Source organism: Thecamonas trahens (genome assembly GCF_000142905.1).
Source record: "Thecamonas trahens ATCC 50062 unplaced genomic scaffold supercont1.44, whole genome shotgun sequence".
Taxonomy (NCBI): domain Eukaryota; order Apusomonadida; family Apusomonadidae; genus Thecamonas; species Thecamonas trahens.
Window position 1 is genome coordinate 217,490 of NW_013657636.1, and position 20,389 is coordinate 237,878.

General features: G+C 63.6%; 5 protein-coding genes across 5 annotated transcripts; 3 read left to right on the plus strand and 2 right to left on the minus strand.

The window, feature by feature from the left end:
• Positions 1–30: 30 nt before the first annotated feature.
• On the plus strand, positions 31–11,347 carry AMSG_12229 (uncharacterized protein; the record flags this gene model as incomplete). Its single annotated transcript, XM_013899561.1, has 6 exons — positions 31–1,165; positions 1,715–1,860; positions 1,962–2,903; positions 3,391–7,660; positions 7,997–8,281; positions 8,565–11,347. 6 exons carry the CDS (start codon positions 31–33, stop codon positions 11,345–11,347), a joined length of 9,561 nt encoding a protein of 3,186 aa, XP_013755015.1.
• A 63-nt stretch (positions 11,348–11,410) lies between these two features.
• AMSG_09049 (uncharacterized protein) lies at positions 11,411–13,149 on the minus strand. Its single transcript, XM_013899532.1, has 2 exons — positions 12,950–13,149; positions 11,411–12,645 (listed from the first exon to the last, which is right to left on the minus strand). The coding sequence occupies exons 1-2, from the start codon at positions 13,131–13,133 to the stop codon at positions 11,429–11,431; spliced, it is 1,401 nt and encodes a 466-aa protein (XP_013754986.1). The 5' UTR covers positions 13,134–13,149; the 3' UTR covers positions 11,411–11,428.
• A 280-nt stretch (positions 13,150–13,429) lies between these two features.
• AMSG_09050 (calcineurin B) lies at positions 13,430–14,675 on the minus strand. The gene is made up of 2 exons (XM_013899533.1): positions 14,579–14,675; positions 13,430–14,121 (listed from the first exon to the last, which is right to left on the minus strand). The coding sequence occupies exons 1-2, from the start codon at positions 14,640–14,642 to the stop codon at positions 13,628–13,630; spliced, it is 558 nt and encodes a 185-aa protein (XP_013754987.1). The 5' UTR covers positions 14,643–14,675; the 3' UTR covers positions 13,430–13,627.
• A 371-nt stretch (positions 14,676–15,046) lies between these two features.
• Positions 15,047–16,564, plus strand: AMSG_09051 (Ras-like protein Rab-1A). The gene is made up of 4 exons (XM_013899534.1): positions 15,047–15,102; positions 15,427–15,431; positions 15,688–15,744; positions 15,922–16,564. The coding sequence occupies exons 1-4, from the start codon at positions 15,075–15,077 to the stop codon at positions 16,447–16,449; spliced, it is 618 nt and encodes a 205-aa protein (XP_013754988.1). The 5' UTR covers positions 15,047–15,074; the 3' UTR covers positions 16,450–16,564.
• Positions 16,565–18,518: 1,954 nt separating this feature from the next.
• Positions 18,519–20,236, plus strand: AMSG_09053 (rRNA 2'-O-methyltransferase fibrillarin; the record flags this gene model as incomplete). Its single annotated transcript, XM_013899535.1, has 2 exons — positions 18,519–18,546; positions 19,139–20,236. The coding sequence occupies 2 exons, from the start codon at positions 18,519–18,521 to the stop codon at positions 20,086–20,088; spliced, it is 978 nt and encodes a 325-aa protein (XP_013754989.1). The 3' UTR covers positions 20,089–20,236.
• Between the last annotated feature and the right edge of the window lie 153 nt (positions 20,237–20,389).

The following is a 20,389-nucleotide window of genomic DNA, read 5'->3' on the forward strand; positions in this document are numbered from 1 at the left end:
CAGAAAGACTCGGCACCGTCGAGCTCGTCCATGTCGGCCGTCTCTCGCATGAATGGCTTTCAGCTCACGCGACGACACGCATACACGTGGTCGTTGTGGAAGCTGGACTACGCCACTGCATTTGAATCGCTGCTGGGCGAGGCTGGGGTCAACACTGTCGAGGCCAGGGCTGCCGTCGAGGCGTGGCGGGAGTGCGCTCGGCTCGTCCATGACTTTTGGCGGGACATTAGCGAGGTCAAGCAAGTCCAGCCGCTGTTCTACGCTTGGCTCTCGTGCGTGCTCCGCCGTGTGTTCGACGGCACGGCTGAGCAAGTGTCCACCGAGCAGTCGCTTCACGTCGAGGTCCCCGTGTACACCAACGAGGCGTGGGCGCAGCTTCCGCGCGATGGGGCCACGGCCGACGACGAGAAGGACAAGCACGTGCCGCGCTGCGGGAAGGTGGACGTGGCGGTGAGTGCGGCGGGTGGCTCGGAGACGGTGGTCGTCATCGAACTCAAGGCGCCGAGCGACCCAAAGTGGGAGGGCGGGCGGCGCTGCGCGGCCAAGGGGCAGGTCATTGTGGAGGCGGCCGCAGCACTCGCGGCGCGGAGTGCAGACGCGTGTGGAGAGACGCCGATGTTTGGGATTCTCACGGACATGCGGTTCCGGCTGAACGCCCTGGCGTTCTACCCAGCCTCGCCGTGCACGTGGGTGCGGCAAGGCGGCGACGATCACGAGAACGAGGACACGGATGGGTACCCGCCGTGGACGTTTGCCATGACGGAGACTTCTACGGCAGTGGATGGCAACAGCAGCGAGAGCTCCGCCGCGGGATCATCGGCAGACAACGCCGCCGAGGCGTGGGATGGCGCCCGGGCCAAGCGGTCTGGCATGGTTGCTCTCGTTGTGCTGGGCCTCGCCCTGTGCCCGGATTGGGACGCGGACGGTGCTCGCAACCGCGTGGCTGACGTGGTGGCGGGCGAGGTGGAGAAGTTTGTGGAGAAAACCGAGGCAGTGCTCAGTCTGTCAGAGACGCCCGACCTGGATGGAAGCGGACTCGGGGACGACGAGTCGTCTCGGGATGGCAGCGGTGGTGGTGGCGCTGCTGATGGCGACGCAAGCGACGCAGATGGAGCCTCGGGTGGGGCACCCGACTCGGAGCGGGGCTCGAGCAAGGGCCGTGGGGGTAGAGTGGCTCGAAGCAGAGCGAGAGCAAGTCGAGTGACAACCCGAGCGAGGCGCGCGTGTATGTCGACCAATATGCGCTCAGGAACATTCCACTCGCTCTACCTCTCGCCGATCGTGTCGCGGCGTGGGCCAAGCTCGCGTGCGCCGCCCCGTCCCCCACACCCAGGCCCCCCGTCTCCCGCTCGGCATCCTTCCCGTCAACATCCCGCAACCGCCGTAGAGCGTGTCAGTGTGTGGCAATGGTCTGTCGACGGTCCAGCTGGAAAGCGCCCTTCTCCCCGCTGCATACTCCGGACACGCGCGGACACGCGTCGCCGCCGCCGCCATCTGGGCGCCGACGAGGTGCGTGCCGGCGGCGAACACAAGACCCAGGTCGGCGCTCCTCGGACGCAACGCCCCGCGTGCGTGTAAATCAAATTGATGATGTAGACTAGAGGGTCCACGCACGGAGTGGCGGGAGCGGAGGAGGAGGGGGAGGAGGCGGAGGCGGCGGTGGACACGGAGGAGGCGGTGGGCATGGTGCTGGGGCCGGAAGTGGACAGAACAGTGGCTACAACCACCATGGCTATGGTCAACATGGAAGCGGACAAGCCCGCGGAGATCGTGGCGGAAGTCGATGGGGAGACCGAGGTGGCGACCGTCGAGGTGGTGATCGTGGAGGCGATCGTGGCGGTGGCTATGGCGATCGTGGTGGTGGATATGGCGATCGTCGTGGCGGTGGGTATGGTGGTGGCGGCGGAGGTGGCGGTGGCCGGCGGCAGGCTGTGTTGCCGTCGAATATGACACCAAAGCAGCAGGAGTTTGTGGCCATGCAGCAGCGACTGGAGGACATCAACCGGAGCTTGCTGACGGGTGAGTACGCGCGGCGGCCGCCGTCTTCACGATCACCGTCGCCGCCGCCGCAGTACGACTCGTTCGGAAAGCGGACAAACACCCGCGAGATCCGTCGCCGTTCCAAGCTCGAGACCGAGCGGGCAGAGCTTGTGGAGAGGATGCGGCGGAACAACCCGCGGTGGCGGCCGCCACCGGGCTTGAGCGGTGGTGGGCGGCGCAACTATGTGACCAAGGTCTATTTCCCGGTTGACGAGTACCCTGACTTTAACTTTCTGGGCCACGTCATCGGTCCGCGCGGCTCCTCGCTCAAGCAGCTCGAGGCGCGGACCAAGGCGCGGGTCCAGATCCGCGGGCGCGGGTCCGAGAAGGACGGAAAGCGGGTGCTCTCGCAGGGCTCAACCGAGAAGCTCCACGCAGTCATCACGGCTTCGACTGAGGAGGCAATGCACGCCGCCAAGGCCGAGATCGAGAAGCTGTGCAACGTCGTGCCCGAGGAGGAGAACGAGCACAAGCGGCAGCAGCTCATGCTCCTGGCCCAGCTCAACGGCACCCTCACCGGCACCGAGTTCCGCATTGGCCGTGCCATCACCATGCCCAAGTTCAAGGCCATCGGCTTCAAGCCCAAGCTCCACGCCTCGGACGCACAGGTCTCGCTCGACAAAAAGCTGGCCCTCCTCGGCATCGACGACAACCTCATTTCCTCCTACAAGTCGTTCATGACCAAGGTCGGCCTCGCGCCCAAGGATCTCTCACCAGACCCTCCCGAGCGGCTAGCCGAGCTGGAGAAGCTCCGCGCCGAGGCCGCCGCTACTGCCGCCGCCGAGCGTGCCGCCCCGCCCAAGCCGGCTCCTGCACCTGCACCAGCCACCAACGACGACAAGCTTGCCGCCTTTCTCTCCACAGTCTGATCGCATCGCTCTCTGGTCGCTGGCAGTAAACGCGCTACCCCTTCCCAGCCTTCTCTCTCTATCCATTGCACATTCTCCCTCCCCCCTCCCCCCTCCCACGTCCTCCGTCGCATTTGCAAGCCAATCCACGTGTCCGCCTCTCCGACGACATCCGAACCTTCCGTCGAACCAATGGTGAAAAAAGAGGCTTGTTTTTAGTGGCACGAAACTCGCACGAGGCACCAACAACTACTAACTCTCCACCATCTCTCTCTCCCACCGTCTGCGCCTCCACCATGGCGACACCCACCGCACCATTGTTAGACACGGAACGGCTGCCATCATCATCATCATCATTATCATCATCATCATCATTATCATCATTATCATCTCCTTATCCTTCTCGTTCGGCCAACTCGCCTCACCAGACAACAGCATGCCTGGCTTGTCGACCACGACCGCGCAGCCAACAAAGGTCGTGGTTCAGCGGCCGATGGAGCAGAGGCCCAACAAGTCATGGCTCTCGGAGCTCTTCGCCTCGTGGATTTACCCACTTATTGCTTTTGGCGTCAAGACGCCGCTTGAGCTCGATCATCTGCCTCCGCTTCCAGAGCATGAGGCTGCTGCTCATCACATCAACTCGTTTGCTGCCGTGGTAGGCGACTCGGCCAAGCTCCTCACGCCGCCACCGGCAGAGTGCGACTCGGGCGGCCGAGGCGGTGCAGGTAGTGCGACTCGGCGCGTCCCGCTGCTGCGGTATTTGATCAAGGCCTTCCGCGGCATCTTTCTGCTGCAGGCCGTTCCGCTCCTGTTTTCGATTGCCTTTCGGGTGGCAACGCCTGTGGCGCTACAGAAGCTGCTGGCCACGATCACCGAGCCCAACCCGAGTGCGGCGACGGCGTGGCGTGGCGTGGCGCTGGTGGCGCTTGTCTTTTGTCTCCGGGTCGGCAACACGGTGGCGCGCTCGCAGAACGGGCTGCTTGCCTATCGGGCGGCGCGCGGACTCAAGTCTGTCCTCCGTGCCCTGGTCTTTGACAAGTCGTTCCGGCTCGCGTCGCGGGCACACCGGGCGTACACTACCGGCGAAATCCTCAACATCACCTCGTCCGACACCAACAAGCTGCGGTCGATGGCGTGGGGGCTTAACGACCTCTGGTCGGCGCCGCTGCTCATCACCGGCTACATCTGCGTCCTGTACTGGATGTTCGGGCCGGCGGTCTTTGCCGGCATCGGCCTCCTCGCTGCCGTCGTCCCAGTCAACTACTACATTTTCAAGAAGAACGAGCGGTTCTGGGACGTGCTCTCCAAGCGCGGCGACGAGCGCGTCCGCATCATTACCGACATGCTCAACGGCATCCGTGTCCTCAAGCTCTTTGCCTGGGAGCCCATCTACGCGCGTAAGGTCAACGAGGTTCGCACGGTCCAGGTCGACATTCTGCGTTCGGTCAAGATCTACGATGCCTTTGTCGAGGTCATCTGGCTTGTCATGCCTACGGCCATGGCCCTCGTCACCATCGCAGTGTACGTCTACTCGGGCAACCCGCTCTCGACCGCCTCCATCTTTGCTGGCATCTCGACCTTCCACTCGATGACTCATCCGATGTTCAACCTCCCGTGGGCGTTCATGCGCCTGGTCGAGGCCCGCATCTCGCTTCGCCGCCTTGAGTCGTTCCTCTCCATGCCGCACCTCGACGGGCTCGACGAGCCGAGCGCGTCCGGCCTCGCCTTTGGCGGCGCCAAGTTTGAGGCTGCCACCCTTCGCTGGGGCCACATGGAGAAGCCGCCCGAGGAACGCGAGGCAGCCGATGCCGATGTGAGCACCTTGTGCTTGTCGTGCCGCCCATGCGGCGCATCGGGCCGATCAGCGGCTGCCGAGTATCATAAGCTCGGCACCGCCGACGGCGAGTCGTCTGCCGCTGACGACGAGGCTACAGGCGGCCAAGCTGCCAGCGGCAGCTCCGACTTTGAGCTCTTGCGCATCGACCTTGCCATTCCGCCCGGCGCACTCGTCGCAGTCGTCGGGCCGGTTGGCGCGGGCAAGTCATCGCTCCTCCACGCCCTGCTAGGCGAGATGGAGCGCGTGGCGGGCTCTGTGGCGGTGGCAGGCTCGATCGGGTATGTGGCGCAGAACGCGTGGATCCAGAACGCAACGTTGCGGGCGAACATCCTGTTCGGTGCGCCGCCGGACACCGCGCGGTACGCGCAGGTTGTCGCAGCGTGCGCGCTCCAGCAGGACCTTGAGCTGCTCGGCGGCGACTTGCTGGAGATCGGCGAGAAGGGCATCAATTTGTCGGGCGGCCAGCGACAGCGGGTGGCGCTGGCGCGTGCAGCATACGCCGACAAGGATGTGTACCTGCTCGACGACCCGCTGTCGGCGGTCGATCCGTTTTGCGCTTCCAAGCTCTTCGACGAGTGCATCACAGGACTGCTGCGGAACAAGACGAGGGTCCTTGTCACCCATTACCTGCACCTGCTCCCGCGAGTCGATTACGTGGTGTGCATGGATGGCGGACGGGTGGTCCAGCAGGGAACGTATGACGAGCTCATGGCGCAGCCATCGGGCGCGTTTGCCGAGCTCGTTGCGCGGCACCAGCACGCGGCCGAGGAGGCGGCGTCGGCGGGCGGGCTCACGCCTGTTGCGGCGCCGATCCCGTCGCCATCGGGCGGGCTCACGCTTGCTATTCCGGCAGCGACGCTTGACCACACCTTGGTCTCATCGCGCTGGTCGTCGGCCGGGCGGACGCCGTCGCCGGTGGCGCGCGACATGCACCTGCCACCAAGCGACTCGAGCGGTGTCTCACCACTGCTTGCAGCGCATGCCACAGTCCACCCGCGGATGGCCTTTCCGTCGCGCGACGATGGCCTCGTCTCTTGCTCGGGCTCAGGCTCGGGATCGGCTCTCGGGTTTGCGGCTGCGACAGCCTCGCCTGCCGAGCGCAACGCGGCGTTTGGCGCCGAAGCGAGCGGAAGCTCCGGCCGGCAGCTCGTGGAGGACGAGGACCGGGTGACCGGCTCGATCTCATGGCGGGTGTACAAGCGGTACCTGTCGGCGGCCGGGTGGCTCATCATTCTTGCTGCGCTCGGCCTCGCCTTTGTCTCGGTCTTTCTCTCGGTCGCCTCCGACTGGTGGCTGGGTGTGTGGTCGGACGATCCGGACGGCTCGATCGGGTTCTACCTGCGGGTGTACGGGGCATTGGCAGTGGGCCAGGCTGTGTTGTACCTGCTTGCCAACCTTGCGTACATGAAGCAGTGCGTGGCGGCGGCGACGATGTTCCACGACACGGCGCTGAGCGCGGCGCTCGACTCGTCGCTGGCGTTCTTTGAGAAGACGCCGTCGGGGCGGATCATCAACCGGTTTGGGTTCGACGTGGACCAGGTCGACGGCGAGCTCAACTGGCGAATCCGCGAGATTGCGTTCATGTTTCCGGTCATGGCGCTTGTCATGGTCCTTGTGCTCGTGGTGACACCAGCTGCGTTTGCAGTCTCGCTCGTCTCGCTCGTCCCGCTCTACTACATCCAGCGGATCCACCGGTCGTCACTTCGCGAGCTCTCGCGGCTGCAGTCGCAGTCGTACTCGCCGATCAACGCGCACATTTCCGAGACGCTTCGCGGGCTGACGACGATCCGGGCGTTTGGCCGTGGGCAAGCGTTCCGGGCCGCCAACCGGGCGCACATCGACGTCAACATGCAGACCTCGTACTACTCCAAGTACGCCGATGTGTGGTGCGACATCCGGCTGGAGATGACCGGCTCAATCGTCCTGGTCGTCACCTCGGTCCTCGGCCTGTTTTTCTTCAACTCGCACCCAACACTCACGGCGCTGGCCATTATCAACGCCGACCGGCTCATCGGGACGCTCGGGTGGGGGATCACATGCTTCTCGTGGCTTGAGTCGGCCATGGCCTCGGCCGAGCGGCTGACCTCGTTTGCTGACCTCGAACCTGAGCGTGAGACGGCACATCGGGCGCCGGTGGCCGAGCCGGCCTGGGCGCGGTCGGGCGCCATCGAGTACACCGAGGTGACGATGCGGTACCGGCCGGGCCTCCCGCTCGCGCTCTCGCGGGTCTCGTTCTCGATCAAGAGTGGCGAGAAAGTGGCAGTGGTGGGACGGTCGGGCTCGGGCAAGACCACGCTCATCGGGGTGCTGTTCCGGCTCCTCAATCTCGAGGCCGGCTCGATCGCCATCGGCGGCGAAGACATAGCGTCGATCCCACTGAGCGAGCTCCGGTCGGCGCTCTCGATCATTCCGCAGGAGTCGATCGTGTTCTCGGGCACGCTCCGCGAGAACCTTGATCCGCGGGAACGGTACACCGATGCCGAGCTATGGGATGCGCTGCACGCCGTCGGGCTCGCAGCCATGGTCGAGGGCATGTCCAATGGCCTGAGCACGGTCCTCCGCGAGAATGCGTCGGGCTTCTCAGTCGGGCAGCTGCAGTTGGTCTGCCTCGCGCGAGCGCTGCTCAAGCAGGCGCGGGTGCTGGTGATGGACGAGGCGACCGCGTCGTGCGACGCCGACACCGACGCCCAGATTCAGGCGACGATCCGGTCGTCACTCGCCGATGCCACGGTCCTCTGTATCGCGCACAGGCTCAACACCGTTGTCGACTACGACAAGGTCATCGTCATGGCCGCTGGCGAGCTCGCCGAGTTTGACTCGCCAGCCGCCCTCCTCGCCACTCCCGGCTCAATTTTCGCCTCGATGGTCGACGAGACCGGGCCCGAGACCGCCGCCCACCTTCGGCGGCTGGCCAACGATGCCGCTGCCCGGCGCCGTGCTGTCCTGCTGTAGCTCATTGGTCATTTGTAGCTTTTTCCAAGGTGGTCTCTCAAGTTTTGTCTTCAAGTAACACCACACAACACAAGCACAGGCTGGCGATCCACCCACCCACCCGCCCACTCACCCCAAGCATATCGTTGTTTGGGGTGGTGCCGTCGATCGGCGTGCGCCTCAAAATGTTGTGCCTGCAACCTGCGCGCCGAGCTCCCGCATCGAGTCCGCTGTCCAATGTGTGGCGTTCGAACGCCGCGTCGAGTCGGGCCAGCCGGGCCAGGTCGTCACCATCTCTCTTTCAGTGGACGGACACCAATGCTTCGCGCCACACTGACAGTGGCGTCGGCTTACCTCCGGCCTTCGCTAGTTCGGAGTCTTAACGTGTTTGCGCATGCGCCGCCTGCCTCTGCCGCCACGGTCTTTGCCCGTAGCTTCAGCATGGCTACCCCCGCTTGTGACGCGGCGTACAAGTCCAAGGCCAACTCGCCGGCCAACGCTGTGCTCTCGGGCACGGCCGCAAACTGGGTTGACGCCCAGTACGCCGCCTGGCAGCTCGACCCAGAGTCGGTCGGGTCCGAGTGGGCAGAGTACTTTGCCCGCATTGACTCTGGCGTCCACGCATGTATGTATCCCTCCCCTATCTCCATACCCATCCCCCCTTTGAGACCCCCCTACTCTCCGCTTCTCACCGCAGACCGTCATTCGCCATTTTGATCAACCACGCGATCAAAGCGCGAGCCACCAAGTCTATGGCCTTTTCCTGAAGCAGCCACCGCCCCCCCCCCCCCCCGCCCCTCCCCCCCTCCCCCCTCCCCCTCCCCCTCCCCCTCCCCCCTCCCCCCTCCCCCTCCCCTCCCCCCTCCCTCCTCCTCTACTATACTCACCCATGTTTGTGGCTTCTGCAGCCGACGCGTTCTCGCCCAAGCCCGTGGCTGGACCGGCGACGTCGGCGGGAGTGTCTGCCGGCGAGCTCGACCTGACGGTCAAGGTCATGCTGCTGATGCGTGCGTTCGAGGTGCGCGGGCACTCGCTGGCCAAGACGGATCCCCTGGGTCTGGACGCCAACGAGACGCCGCCGGAGCTCTCTGTCGAGTACTACAACCTTTCGCCAGAGACGCGGTTCTCGCCGAACATGCTCGGGCAGTACGGAGCATTTCTGGGCGGGGATGAGATGTCGATTGCCGAGCTTGTGGCCAAGCTCCGGTCGATCTACTGCACAACGCTCGGGTTCGAGTACATGCACATCCAGTCGCGCGACGAGTGCGACTTTATCCGCAACGTGATCCAGAACCGCAGCGAGTCTGACGTGTTCAAGTTTAGCAAGGAGGACAAGGTGCGGCTGTTTGACCGGCTGACGTGGTCGGAAGGCTTTGAGACCTTCCTTGGGCGCAAGTTTGGCGTGGAGAAGCGGTTCGGGCTCGACGGGTGCGAGGCACTCATTCCGGGCATGAAGGAGCTCATCGACGTTGCTGCGGCGCAGGGTGTGAAGGACATTGTGATGGGCATGCCGCACCGCGGGCGGCTTAACGTGCTCGCCAACGTGGTGCGCAAGCCGATGGAAAAGATTTTCCGCGAGTTTGCGGGCGTGCCTGCATCGTCAACGCTCAACATGGGCTCTGGCGACGTCAAGTACCACCTCGGGGCGTCGTACACGCGGACGACCAAGAACGGCGAGGAGGTGCACATTTCGCTGCTGCCGAACCCGTCGCACCTGGAGACGGTCAACACGGTGGTTCTGGGCAAGGTGCGGTCGAAGCAGCACGAGCGGCTGCAGAAGGACCGGTCGCGGGTCATGCCTGTCCTGCTCCACGGTGACGCGGCGTTTGCCGGGCAGGGCTTGGTGTACGAGACGCTGCACCTCTCGGAGCTTCCCAACTACACTGTGGGTGGATGCGTGCACATCATTGTCAACAACCAGGTCGGGTTTACCACGGATCCGTCCGACGGGCGGTCGTCGCCGTACTGCACCGACGTGGCCAAGACGCTGGCCATTCCGGTGGTGCACGTCAACGGCGACGATCCAGAGGCTGTGGCGTCGTCGATGCGGTTTGCGGCGCTGTGGCGGGCCAAGTACCAGCGCGACATTGTCATCGATGTAGTGTGCTACCGGCGGTACGGGCACAACGAGGTGGACGAGCCGCGGTTCACGCAGCCGCTGATGTATGCGGCGATTGCGCGGCACCCCACGGTGCTGACCTCGTACCGCAAGGCGCTGCAGGAGCAGGGCGTGCTCTCGGAGTCTGAGGCGCAGGCGATCATCGACAAGACGACGTCTGTGCTCGAGGAGCGGTACTCGGGCCTTGCCGGGGACGCGGCAGAAAAGGTGACACGGTCGTCGCTGCTCTCGCAGTCCAAGTCGTGGGGCCACCTCAAGTCTGCGGACGTGCTCTCGATTGCCAAGAACACCAACGTCTCGCGCGAGGTCATTGATGAGGTGGCGCGTGCCATTACGACTGCGCCGCCGGAGGGCTTCAACCTCCACCGGACGCTCAAGCGGATCATCGACGCCAAGAAGGCGATGTTCGAGGACGAGGGCGCGATCGACTGGGCGACGGCCGAGGCGCTCGCCTTTGGCTCGCTCCTCCTCGAGGGCACGCACGTCCGGCTCTCTGGGCAGGATGTGGAGCGTGGGACGTTCTCGCACCGGCACGCGGTGTGGCACGACCAGAAGACCAACGAGCTCTTTGTGCCACTCAACTACATCCGGCCAGACCAGTCTGCCGAGGACGACGTGGAGGAGCGGATCTCGATCGGCAACTCGCCGCTCGACGAGTATGCGGTGATGGGCTTTGAGCTCGGGTACGCCATGGACTCACCGGACTCGCTTGTCCTGTGGGAGGCGCAGTTTGGCGACTTTGCCAACGGGGCGCAGGTCATGATCGACCAGTACCTCTCGTCGTGCGAGCAGAAGTGGCTCTACCAGCTCGGCCTTGTCCTTCTCCTCCCGCACGGGTACGACGGCATGGGCCCTGAGCACTCGTCGGCGCGACTGGAGCGGTTCCTGCAGATGTCGGACCAGGACCCGGACGTGCTGCCCAACGACGAGACGCTTGTGCAGGACCACAACTGGCAGGTGTGCAACATCACGACGCCGGCCAACTACTTCCATGCACTCCGGCGGCAGATTCACCGCGAGTTCCGCAAGCCGCTCATTGTCATGTCGCCCAAGTCGCTGCTCCGGCTCGCCGAGGCCGCGTCGCCGATCTCGGACTTTACCGATGTCGACTCGTTCCAGATGGTCCTCCCCGACGCCCGCGCCGCCGACGCCGCGCCGGCGCCCGAGAACATTGAGCGCGTGGTCTTCTGCTCCGGCCAGGTCTACTACGACCTCGCCAAGGAGCGGGCCGACCGCGGCCACGACACGACTGCCATTGTCCGCATTGAGCAGCTCGCGCCGTTCCCGACCAACCACGTCGTCGAGCAGCTGAAGCTGTACCCCAACGCCAAGCCGGTGTGGGCCCAGGAGGAGCCGAAGAACATGGGCGCCTTCTTCCATGCCAAGCAGCACATCGCGACGGCTCTCCGTGCCGCCAACCGCGCCGATGAGAGCATCATCTATGCTGGCCGCCCCGCTGCGGCCTCGCCGGCCACCGGCTGGAAGCACGTCCACAAGGCCGAGCTCCGCCAGCTCGTTGACGACACCTTTGAGCTTGACGGGGTGCGGACGGCTGCGCCGGCTACCGAGTAGTGTCTGAATGAAGCCAGAGCTGTTTGCCGACGCCGATTGGCCGGCTCGAGCGAGCGCAGAGGGGGGGGGGGGGGGGAAGGTTTAATTGCCCTGACCGGGCCCACGCTTCTTCTGGCGCTCGAGGTCGCGGAACTCGAGCGGGACGGTGAGCGAGATCGAGTAGGCAGGACCTGAGATAGCAGCGACTTCCGAGTCTGCGGAGCGCTTACGCTTGGTGCCTGAGCCGGCCTTACCCTTGCGGATGATGGTGCAGCCGAGGGTCTTGGCGTGCTGCAGGAGGCGCTGGATGGAGATACCGAGGTCGAGGCGGAGCTTGTGGACGATGACGGGCGAGAGGAGGAAGCCGTGGTAGTGGAGGAGGAGGACAATAACATAGGCCATGGCCTTGTGCTGATCGCGCTGCGAGCGGCGGGAGTGTGTGACGGGCTTGGCGGCCGAGTCGCCGCGGCCTGGGCGGACGGTGTGGGTGAGAAACTCCTTGAGGATGCGCTCAACGAGAACAGATGGGACGTCGAGGGCAACCTTTTCGTTGACTAGCTCGATGACGCGCTTTCTCTGGTTGACGGCCGAAGCGCGGGCGCGCGAGAGCTCGATGAGCACGGTGGCCATGGTCAGGGTGGCGGCCATGCGGCGCTTGTCCGACGGCGACTTGGCGGCGGAGAGGCTGGTGAGCGATTCGGCGATGACCGACGGCAGCTGCTCAACCCAGTCGGATGGCAGCGCGCCCTGGCTCAGCGACTTGGCCTCGTCGACGAGCGGGCGGGCGTCAACGGCCTGCATGTCAACCATGGGCAGTATCCGCTCCAGCGGGTACGCGTCCTCGGGCTCGGTGGCAGCCATGTTGAACGGCGGGATGGGCTTCTGGGTGAGGAACTGCTCGTCGAGCTCTGACTTGGACGCCGTCTCGAGCGCCTTGGCCTCGAGCGCCGACTCGAGGACCTTGCCGACCAGCGGTGATTCGAGCTTGTCCTCGGAAATGACCTGCTGGCGGGCCTTGATCAGGCCGCTCTTGTTCCGCTGGTCGGCAAAGGTGGCGACGAGCCGGTCGCGCCCGGCGAGCGTGTCCATGTACTCGATCGGGGCCGAGTGATCCTGGGCCTTGAACTTGGCCACCATTGCGTCGTCGATCTCCTTGGCCGCATCCAGCATCTGCATCACCTCGTACGCATGCGATGCCTTGTACAGGGTCATCGACTCGTCGCTCCCCACCACACCGACGTAGTACTCGGAGCCCATTGCGCTGGTGCCTTGCGTTGTACCAGCGTACGTGTATCCGTCCATCTTGCACTCGAGGGATCCTACGGGAGGAAGAGGGGGTGAGTGGGAGGGGATGATAGCGGCGATGGGTGAATGGGATGGTGTGTGTGTGGTGGGGGTGGGGGGGGGGGAGGTGGTGGTGGTCGTCTCCTCCTGCGTGTCCCTCTCCCTCTCCCTCCCATCAATCCATCCTCAGTGGAGAGAGGGGACAGGGGGAGAGGGGGAGAGGGGGAGAGGGGGAGAGGGGGAGAGGGGGACAGGGTGTGTGGGGCGAGAGTGGGGAAAGGGTAGGGGGTAGGGGGTAGGGGGTAGGGGGTAGGGGGTAGGTGGTGGGAGAGGGCATACCGTTGCGGCCACGGGTGGTGTGGGAGAAGGAGACCGTCTCGCCGGCGGCGGCTGCGGCATCCAGGGCGGCGGGAGGGCCATTGCGGAAGGCGGCAACAATGGGTGCATGCGCTCCCACAGCAGTCATCATAGCAACAGGTGGGATGGTGCAGTACGTGACACTCAGTCGGCTTGGTTCGCCCATCTTGTACGCCACCGAGTGAGGTGTCTTGCCCTTACTACCGCCCAGCTCTCTCCCTCTCTCTCTCCCCCATTCCCTCTCTCGGCTCGCGGCCGTCAGTTTCGCCCCTCGGCTTGTCCACACCTGTTGGGCATGCGACGAGATCGGCTGGCAGCTGTTCTCTCTCTCTCTCTCACACACACATACATCCACAGAGAGGCATGGGGATAGCTACCGTGGGTGGGATAGCAGCTGGTTTAGCCAGTGCGCGCCGCGGGGAGGGGGCGCATGATTGCGTAGAGGGGGGGGGAGGGGGGAGGGGGGGGGGGGAGGGGTACATGCGAGAACCGACCGACACACAGACCGATTGGTGTTCGCGTCGCTGGGACAGCGTACGGTGGCCGGGGTAGTAAACGCGTGGCTCGGTGGCAGTAAAGCTTGCCACGCGAGAGGGAGCGAGAGCAAGAGCAGTCGTCGCCCCGCGGTGAGACCAGGGCGAGAGTGTGCGAGCATGCGCATCACTCCTCGTTGGACGAGACAGCGATGACCATTTGCTCGGTGAGGTCGATGGTCGCGCCCGAGTTGATGGCATGCTCAAACTCTTCGTACGAGATCTTGCCGTCGCCATCCAGATCTGACTCCATGATGGTCTTGTCGACGATCTGCTGCAGCTGGATGTCGTTAAGGTTTGTGCCAACCATCATCTTGAGGACCTGGAACAGCTCACCATTCGAGATGAACCCGTCGCCGTCCATGTCGTAGACCTTAAAGGCAAACTGGAGCTTGCGCGACTCATCGCCGCGCATAGCAAAGAGCGAGAGGCCCGTGATGAACTCTTCAAACGAGACCATCTGGTCGTTGTCCGTGTCAAAGATGTCCACCACTCTCGAGACCAGCGGATTCATCTGTAGCTCCGGAATGAGCAGGAACTCCTCCTTGGACAGCTGGCCGTCCTCGTTGGCGTCCAGCCGCTTGAAGCCCTTGGCCAGCAGCCGCAGCTCATCCTCCGTGACTACGCCCATTCCCCCACACCACACCACACCATAGCCACCGCCACATGCCATGAGTCACAACACCCATTCTTAGAGTGGTGGTAGGGGAAGGGAAGGTATTCTCCTCCCCTCCCCCTCGGCCCCTCCCCCCTGTCCCGCCCCCCCCAAGCCGCCACCCGCCGTGCCACCGACCGCGTCCCGCTCTCCCTTCCCCACACCCCAGGCATCCCCCCCTCCTTTTCTCCTCTCTTCCCCCCCTACTACCCCCCATTGCACCCGCTGCTTCTCCCCCCTCCCCCCCCCCCCCCTCCCCCCCCCTTCTCCCTGTCCCCCCCCGCCAAGGGACTGCCTTCCCCGCACGCGGTCGCAGCGAACAGTGAAAAAACAACGTTCGTCACCGACGACAGCCACGGCCAACCCGACCCACACGGCCCCTACCCCCCCCCCCCCCCCTACGACGTAAAGGTCTGTTCGTACAGCTGGTTGTCAGTTGCAACTCCTCCACTTGATGAGAGGTCAGCGTCGAGCTCTCCTGGCCCATACTGGAGTTATGCGGTAGCCGGTGGCAGAGCGGTGTCTGTCTCTGGTGCCGGCTTTGGGCCCTCGCCTGGGCTCTGGCCCTGGCTCGGACCGTGGCCCTGGCGCTGGCTCGGCCGGCCTGTTGAACGGAGATGGATGAGGATGATGAGGCAAAGAAGAGAACGATGTCATATATTGACCACGCTATCCTCACACACCTGTATTCTGCCGTTCTTCCATCATCATCTGCCTCTAACCGAGTCCCCGCGGTCCAACCTGTGACCGAGCCTGACCAATGAGCGGTTGTTGTCCCTCGTTCGTTCGCTCGTTCGTTCGCTCGTTCGTTCGTTCGAGGCCTTTGTTGTCGGTTCGTCCCCCAACATTGGCCTGCCACCGAGCCCATTCGGGTGGCAACTGGCGGGACAGTCACACCACCGCTCCCCATACACCAACAATGGCGTCTCAGGAATACGACCTTCTTCGTACGTGCCCAGAGCAAGAACGCACCTTCCTCCCCCTCCTCCGCTCCATTCGCCCCTCCCCTTCCCTCCGCCCTCCCCCCCCCCCTCCCCCTTCCCTTCTCTTCCTCCCGTACTCTGTTAGCCAGTATGGAAGGCTTGTTCGGGGCGGTGGCGGGGTGGTGGTGACTGGCTGGCGTCGCCCCTCCCCCCCCGTCCCCACCAAGCGACGTTCAAAAAAAGCCATGGAAGGGCGCGCCCAAGCACATGCTTCCTACCCCCATACAGACTCACCCACAAACCGTACTCCCCCCACACCCCATGGCACAACGGGTATCAAACCCACAGTGAAGGTATGTGCCTCTTCCTCCCTCCCCTCTTCCTCTTTCTCCCCGGCTTCCCCTCTTGTCCACCCCCACGTGTCGCATGTGAGGAGGTCGTTCTCGATCATCCCCCCCTCCCCTCCCTCCCTCCCTCCCTCCCCCCCCCCCCCTCCCCCCTTTCCAGTCCCTACCCCCTTTCCCCACCAGACCATCTCCCATCATCCTCACCTCAATTGTATCTCTACCACACTCACTCTCTTCATTCCTCCCTCTCTCTTCCTTGCAGCTCCTCCTCATCGGTGACTCTGGTGTTGGCAAGTCGTGCCTCCTTGTCCGCTTTGCTGTACGTAACGACCACGAGCCGTTCTCTCCCTCCCTCCTCTTCCCCCTCCCCCCTTTCTCTCCCGTCCCCACCCTCCTTCCTCTCTCCCTCCTCTCCACTGTGATTGTGTGTGTGTGATTGTGTGTGTGTGTGTGTGTGTGTGACTCACTTGCGCTGTGTACATTGTGCGGGGGATAGGACGACACCTTCACCGACTCGTACATCTCGACCATCGGGGTCGACTTTAAGATCCGGACGGTGAACCTGGACGGCAAGGTCATCAAGCTGCAGATCTGGGACACTGCTGGACAGGAGCGGTTCCGGACGATCACATCGTCGTACTACCGCGGCGCGCACGGCATCATTGTGGTGTACGACGTGACGGAGCAGGAGTCGTTCAACAACGTCAAGCAGTGGCTGCAGGAGATCGACCGCTACGCCTCCGACTCGGTCAACAAGCTCCTCGTCGGCAACAAGAACGACCTGGTGGACAAGAAGGTTGTCGACACGGCCCAGGCCGAGGACTTTGCCAAGCAGCTCGACATCCCCTTCCTCGAGACCTCGGCCCGCAACCGGACCAACGTCGAGGAGGCCTTTATGACCATGGCCGCCGAGATCAAGAACCGCATGGCATCGTCGGCGCCCATCGGCGAGACTGGTGCGCCCAAGCTCAAGATCAACCCCAAGCCCGCGTCGGGCAAGCAGGGCAAGGGCGGGTGCTGCTGATGCCTCGTCTCTGATTCTCTGCGATCTCCCCGCCTCCTCTCCATTCTCCTCCTCCCTCTCCAACAACCCCAACCCCCAACCCCTCGTTCCGGACATAAACCACCCGGTTGCACTCGGTCGCAGCCACGAGCGCCTTTCAGATGACGTTGTTCAGCCTCAGCATGGAGAAAAAGATGAGGATCGAGCCCACAACCTTGAAGACGATGTTGAACGGCGAGACCTGAGCTGCGCGTTCGTGGGCCGTCGCTCCGATGAACCGCGGGAGAACGAGGGTGACCATCAGCGAGCCGACCCATGAGAGCAGGATCCGCGCCAGCGTGAGCTCGAGGTACACCCGCGAGAGGTCGTACTCGATGGTGAGATAAAAGTAGATAAAGGCGCGTGCGTTGAGGAAGAACCGGTAACACCACATGTTGACGACTGAGAGCTCCGACCACGCGCCACGAAGCGAGACAAGGAACGGCTCGTTGACGTCGGCGCCCGAGTCAAACACCCGCGACGCGCCAGGCACGACCGAGAGCAGCGCAAAGAGCGGGTAAAAGGTGAACGGGAGCAAGATCTGATCAAGCGAGGTGTAGCCAAAGGCGTTGATACGGTACTGGTCGTTAAAGTACTTCTGTGCGCAGAACCAGGCGGCGTACGCCACCGAAAGGAGCGCAAACGGGATGACGAGCGAGAGCCACGACCAAAGCTGCGCGCTGATCGTTGGCGCCGCATCGGCCGGCACGACCCCGCCCAGCAGCAGACTTGCTTCATCGGCGCTGTCTGAACCCTCGTTGACCGAGAACGGGTGGGTGCCAGGCGCCGGCGGCGTGGCGAGCATGCCACGCCGGGCCGGGGCGATTTCGGCGTCGGCAGTAGCGGCACGGGCACGTGCAGCGTCGGCCGGGTCCGGCACCCGCTTCTCAATGAGTGAGAGTAGAGCCCCAGCAATGCCGAGAACGTAGACGATGGGCTCGATGGGCTTGCCGACCGGGAGGCGGAAAAGGTGCTCGAGCGGAGCGATGAGGAAGGATGAGGCGAGCGAGGCGATGACGAGAAAGACAAGGCCAAGCGGCTCCTTGTACAGCATGGTCTCACAGAGATAGTACAAAATGTTGAGGGCTGCGTTGAGGAGGAGCTTCGGATGAGCAGCGATGGCCGATGGGAGCGAGCCCGGGCCCTGGGCAGGGCAGTTGATGCGGGTGCAGTTGGCCGACGAAGCAGAGCAGTCGACATGTTTGTGCTCCACATCGATTTCCCGGTAGCAGGGCGTGGTATGGCGGCCATCGTAGACAGCGCCTGTGATGGAAGACGGGAGAAAGAGCTGCGCAGCGCCGAGGAGAACAGCGATCTGGAGAGCGGTGAAGAGCGTCATGGCCAGCAGCATGCGCCTCCGTGACTTGCCGTGGTTGACACGGATGACACGCTGGCCGAACGCGTCGCCGACCACAGACATGGCCTGCGTGCCGAGCACAAGCCACAGCGGCGGCAGATGGCCTCCCATATCGTTCCTTGCCAAGTCAAGTTCTTGTCGCTTGTCGCGTTGCTCACACTCGTCCTCCAAGGGATACTCTGGTCTGCTCTGCTCTACTCAAAGTGGTGGTGGAGGCGGAGAGGCTGACGTGGAGCCGCCATCCGCCATCCGCCGCTGCCCATCGCTTTCCGCCCTGTTGACGCCGATTGCGGCTAGACGCGAGGGCGCGAGTGAGCGAAAGAAGGACACCGATGGTGGGACGTTCTCCATGCATGGTAGCCGGGCGTACGTGGAGAAGCTTGATCGGTCGAGCCTTTAATCGTTCGATCCTGCATTAATCGCTCTGTTCGCATAATCGTTCAATCCTGCATTGTTCGCATAATCGTTCAATCCTGCATTGTTCGCATAATCGTTCAATCCTGCATTGTTCGCATAATCGTTCAATCCTGCATTGTTCGCTTAATCGTTCAATCCTGCATTGTTCGCTTAATCGTTCAATTCATGGCGCAATGATTCGTTTCCTCACATGGAAATATTGGGACATTGGCACTGTCGCCGTCAGACGGAACGAGGAAACGCCATCTGTCGGCCACACAGCACTCGAGCCTCTATCATGGTGTACTCGCAGGGCGGTTCTTACGGTAGGTAGCAGAGGAGCAGAGTCAGAGAGATGGGATACACCCATGTCCCGGCTATGCGCATGTGGGGGGAAGCGGGGGGGCGGGCTGTCTGTAGGGGGAGGGGCGGCTGCCTTTGCTGCGGGGCACCACTGTTCGCCATCCAACCGAGATGGGAATGGCCGACGACCAGCCGGTGGGTGAAGGCGATAAGGAAGAGGCTGGGACAGGCGAAAGCCTTGACCAAAATCTCTGAAAGTAGCTAGGGATGTTGTCCATGGAAGGAACCAGTAGTGGTTGTGAGAGCAAGTCGCTGCATGGGTTATCCATGATGGTAGCCCCGGTAGTGGGGAAGGGGGGTAAGACTGCCCCACTTGGCCCGCACCATCCATTGGCCATTGGCATTATTTTTGTCTGCACAGTATGCGGCATGATGACTGGGAAGGGAGGGGGGGGAGGGAGGGAGGAGGGGAGGAAGAAGGGCATGGCCTTGCGTGTGGGTATATATATGTATGTATGCATATGTATGTGTGGGGTGGCAGGTATGACTCACTGAGCGTGTTCATGCTCTCTCTCTCTCTCTCTCTTGCGGTGACTGGTGCTGGGCGGAGAATAGGCGGGCGCAGTGGCGGCTACGGTGGTGGCGTGCAGAAGGCCAAGTCGCGGTTCGGCGGCGGTCGTGGCGGCGGTCGCGGTGGGCGCGGTGGGTTCGGCGGTCGTGGCCGCGGTCGTGGCGGTGGGCGCGGTGGGTTCGGCGGTCGTGGCCGTGGGCGCGGCGGCGGGCGCGGGCGCGGGCGTGGCCGCGGGCGTGGCGGTGGTCGCGGCGGTGGCCGCGGCGGAGCCCGCGGCGGATCCAAGGTGTACGTGGAGCCGCACCGGCACAAGGGCGTCTTCATCGCGCGTGGCGGCAAGGAAGACATGCTTGTGACCAAGAACCTTGTGCCTGGCGAGGAGGTGTACGGTGAGAAGCGGATTTCGATCGAGGACGCCGAGGGCGCCAAGACCGAGTACCGCGTGTGGAACCCGTTCCGCTCCAAGATCGCTTCGGCCATTCTCTGCGGTGTCGAGAACACGTGGATCCACCCCGGCGACAAGGTGCTGTACCTGGGCGCCGCCTCGGGCACCACCGTCTCGCACGTCGCTGACGTTGTCGGGCATGAGGGCTGCGTCTACGCCGTCGAGTTCTCGCAGCGCTCCGGCCGTGACCTCCTCGAGATGGCCAAGAAGCGGACCAACGTTATCCCCATCATTGCCGATGCTCGCCACCCGCAGAAGTACCGCATGCTCGTGGGCATGGTCGACACCATCTTTGCCGATGTCGCTCAGCCCGACCAGGCGCGTATTGTCACCATCAACGCCCAGTACTTCCTCAAGAACGGCGGCCACTACATGATCTCCATCAAGGCCAACTGCGTCGACTCGACCGCCGCGCCCGAGGCCGTCTTCGCCTCGGAGGTCTCCAAGCTCAAGGAGGCCAAGCTCAAGCCGCGTGAGCAGATCCCGCTCGAGCCCTACGAGCGCGACCACGCTGTTGTCGTCGGTACCTACCGCCCCAAGATGGTTTAACTTGACCGTGCACTCTCTCATCTCAACAAAAGAAGTAGTAATCGCCCTTTCCCTCCCCCTCAAACACACTACGCCGGCCCAATATGTGTCCGCGTCCCTGACGACGTCGGCCATACCACCGATACCCCGGACGTAGACCACTCTGCTAGGTGTGAAGAGGTCGACAACATCGTCCTTCTTGACACATACTTGAATCGCCATTTCCTTCCTTGTCTGGCAGGGGGCCGGCACAACGCGGCGGGTCCGGCACAATACCCCATTGCAGAGCGGGCCACTTGTCACCGAATACGACCATCTGCAG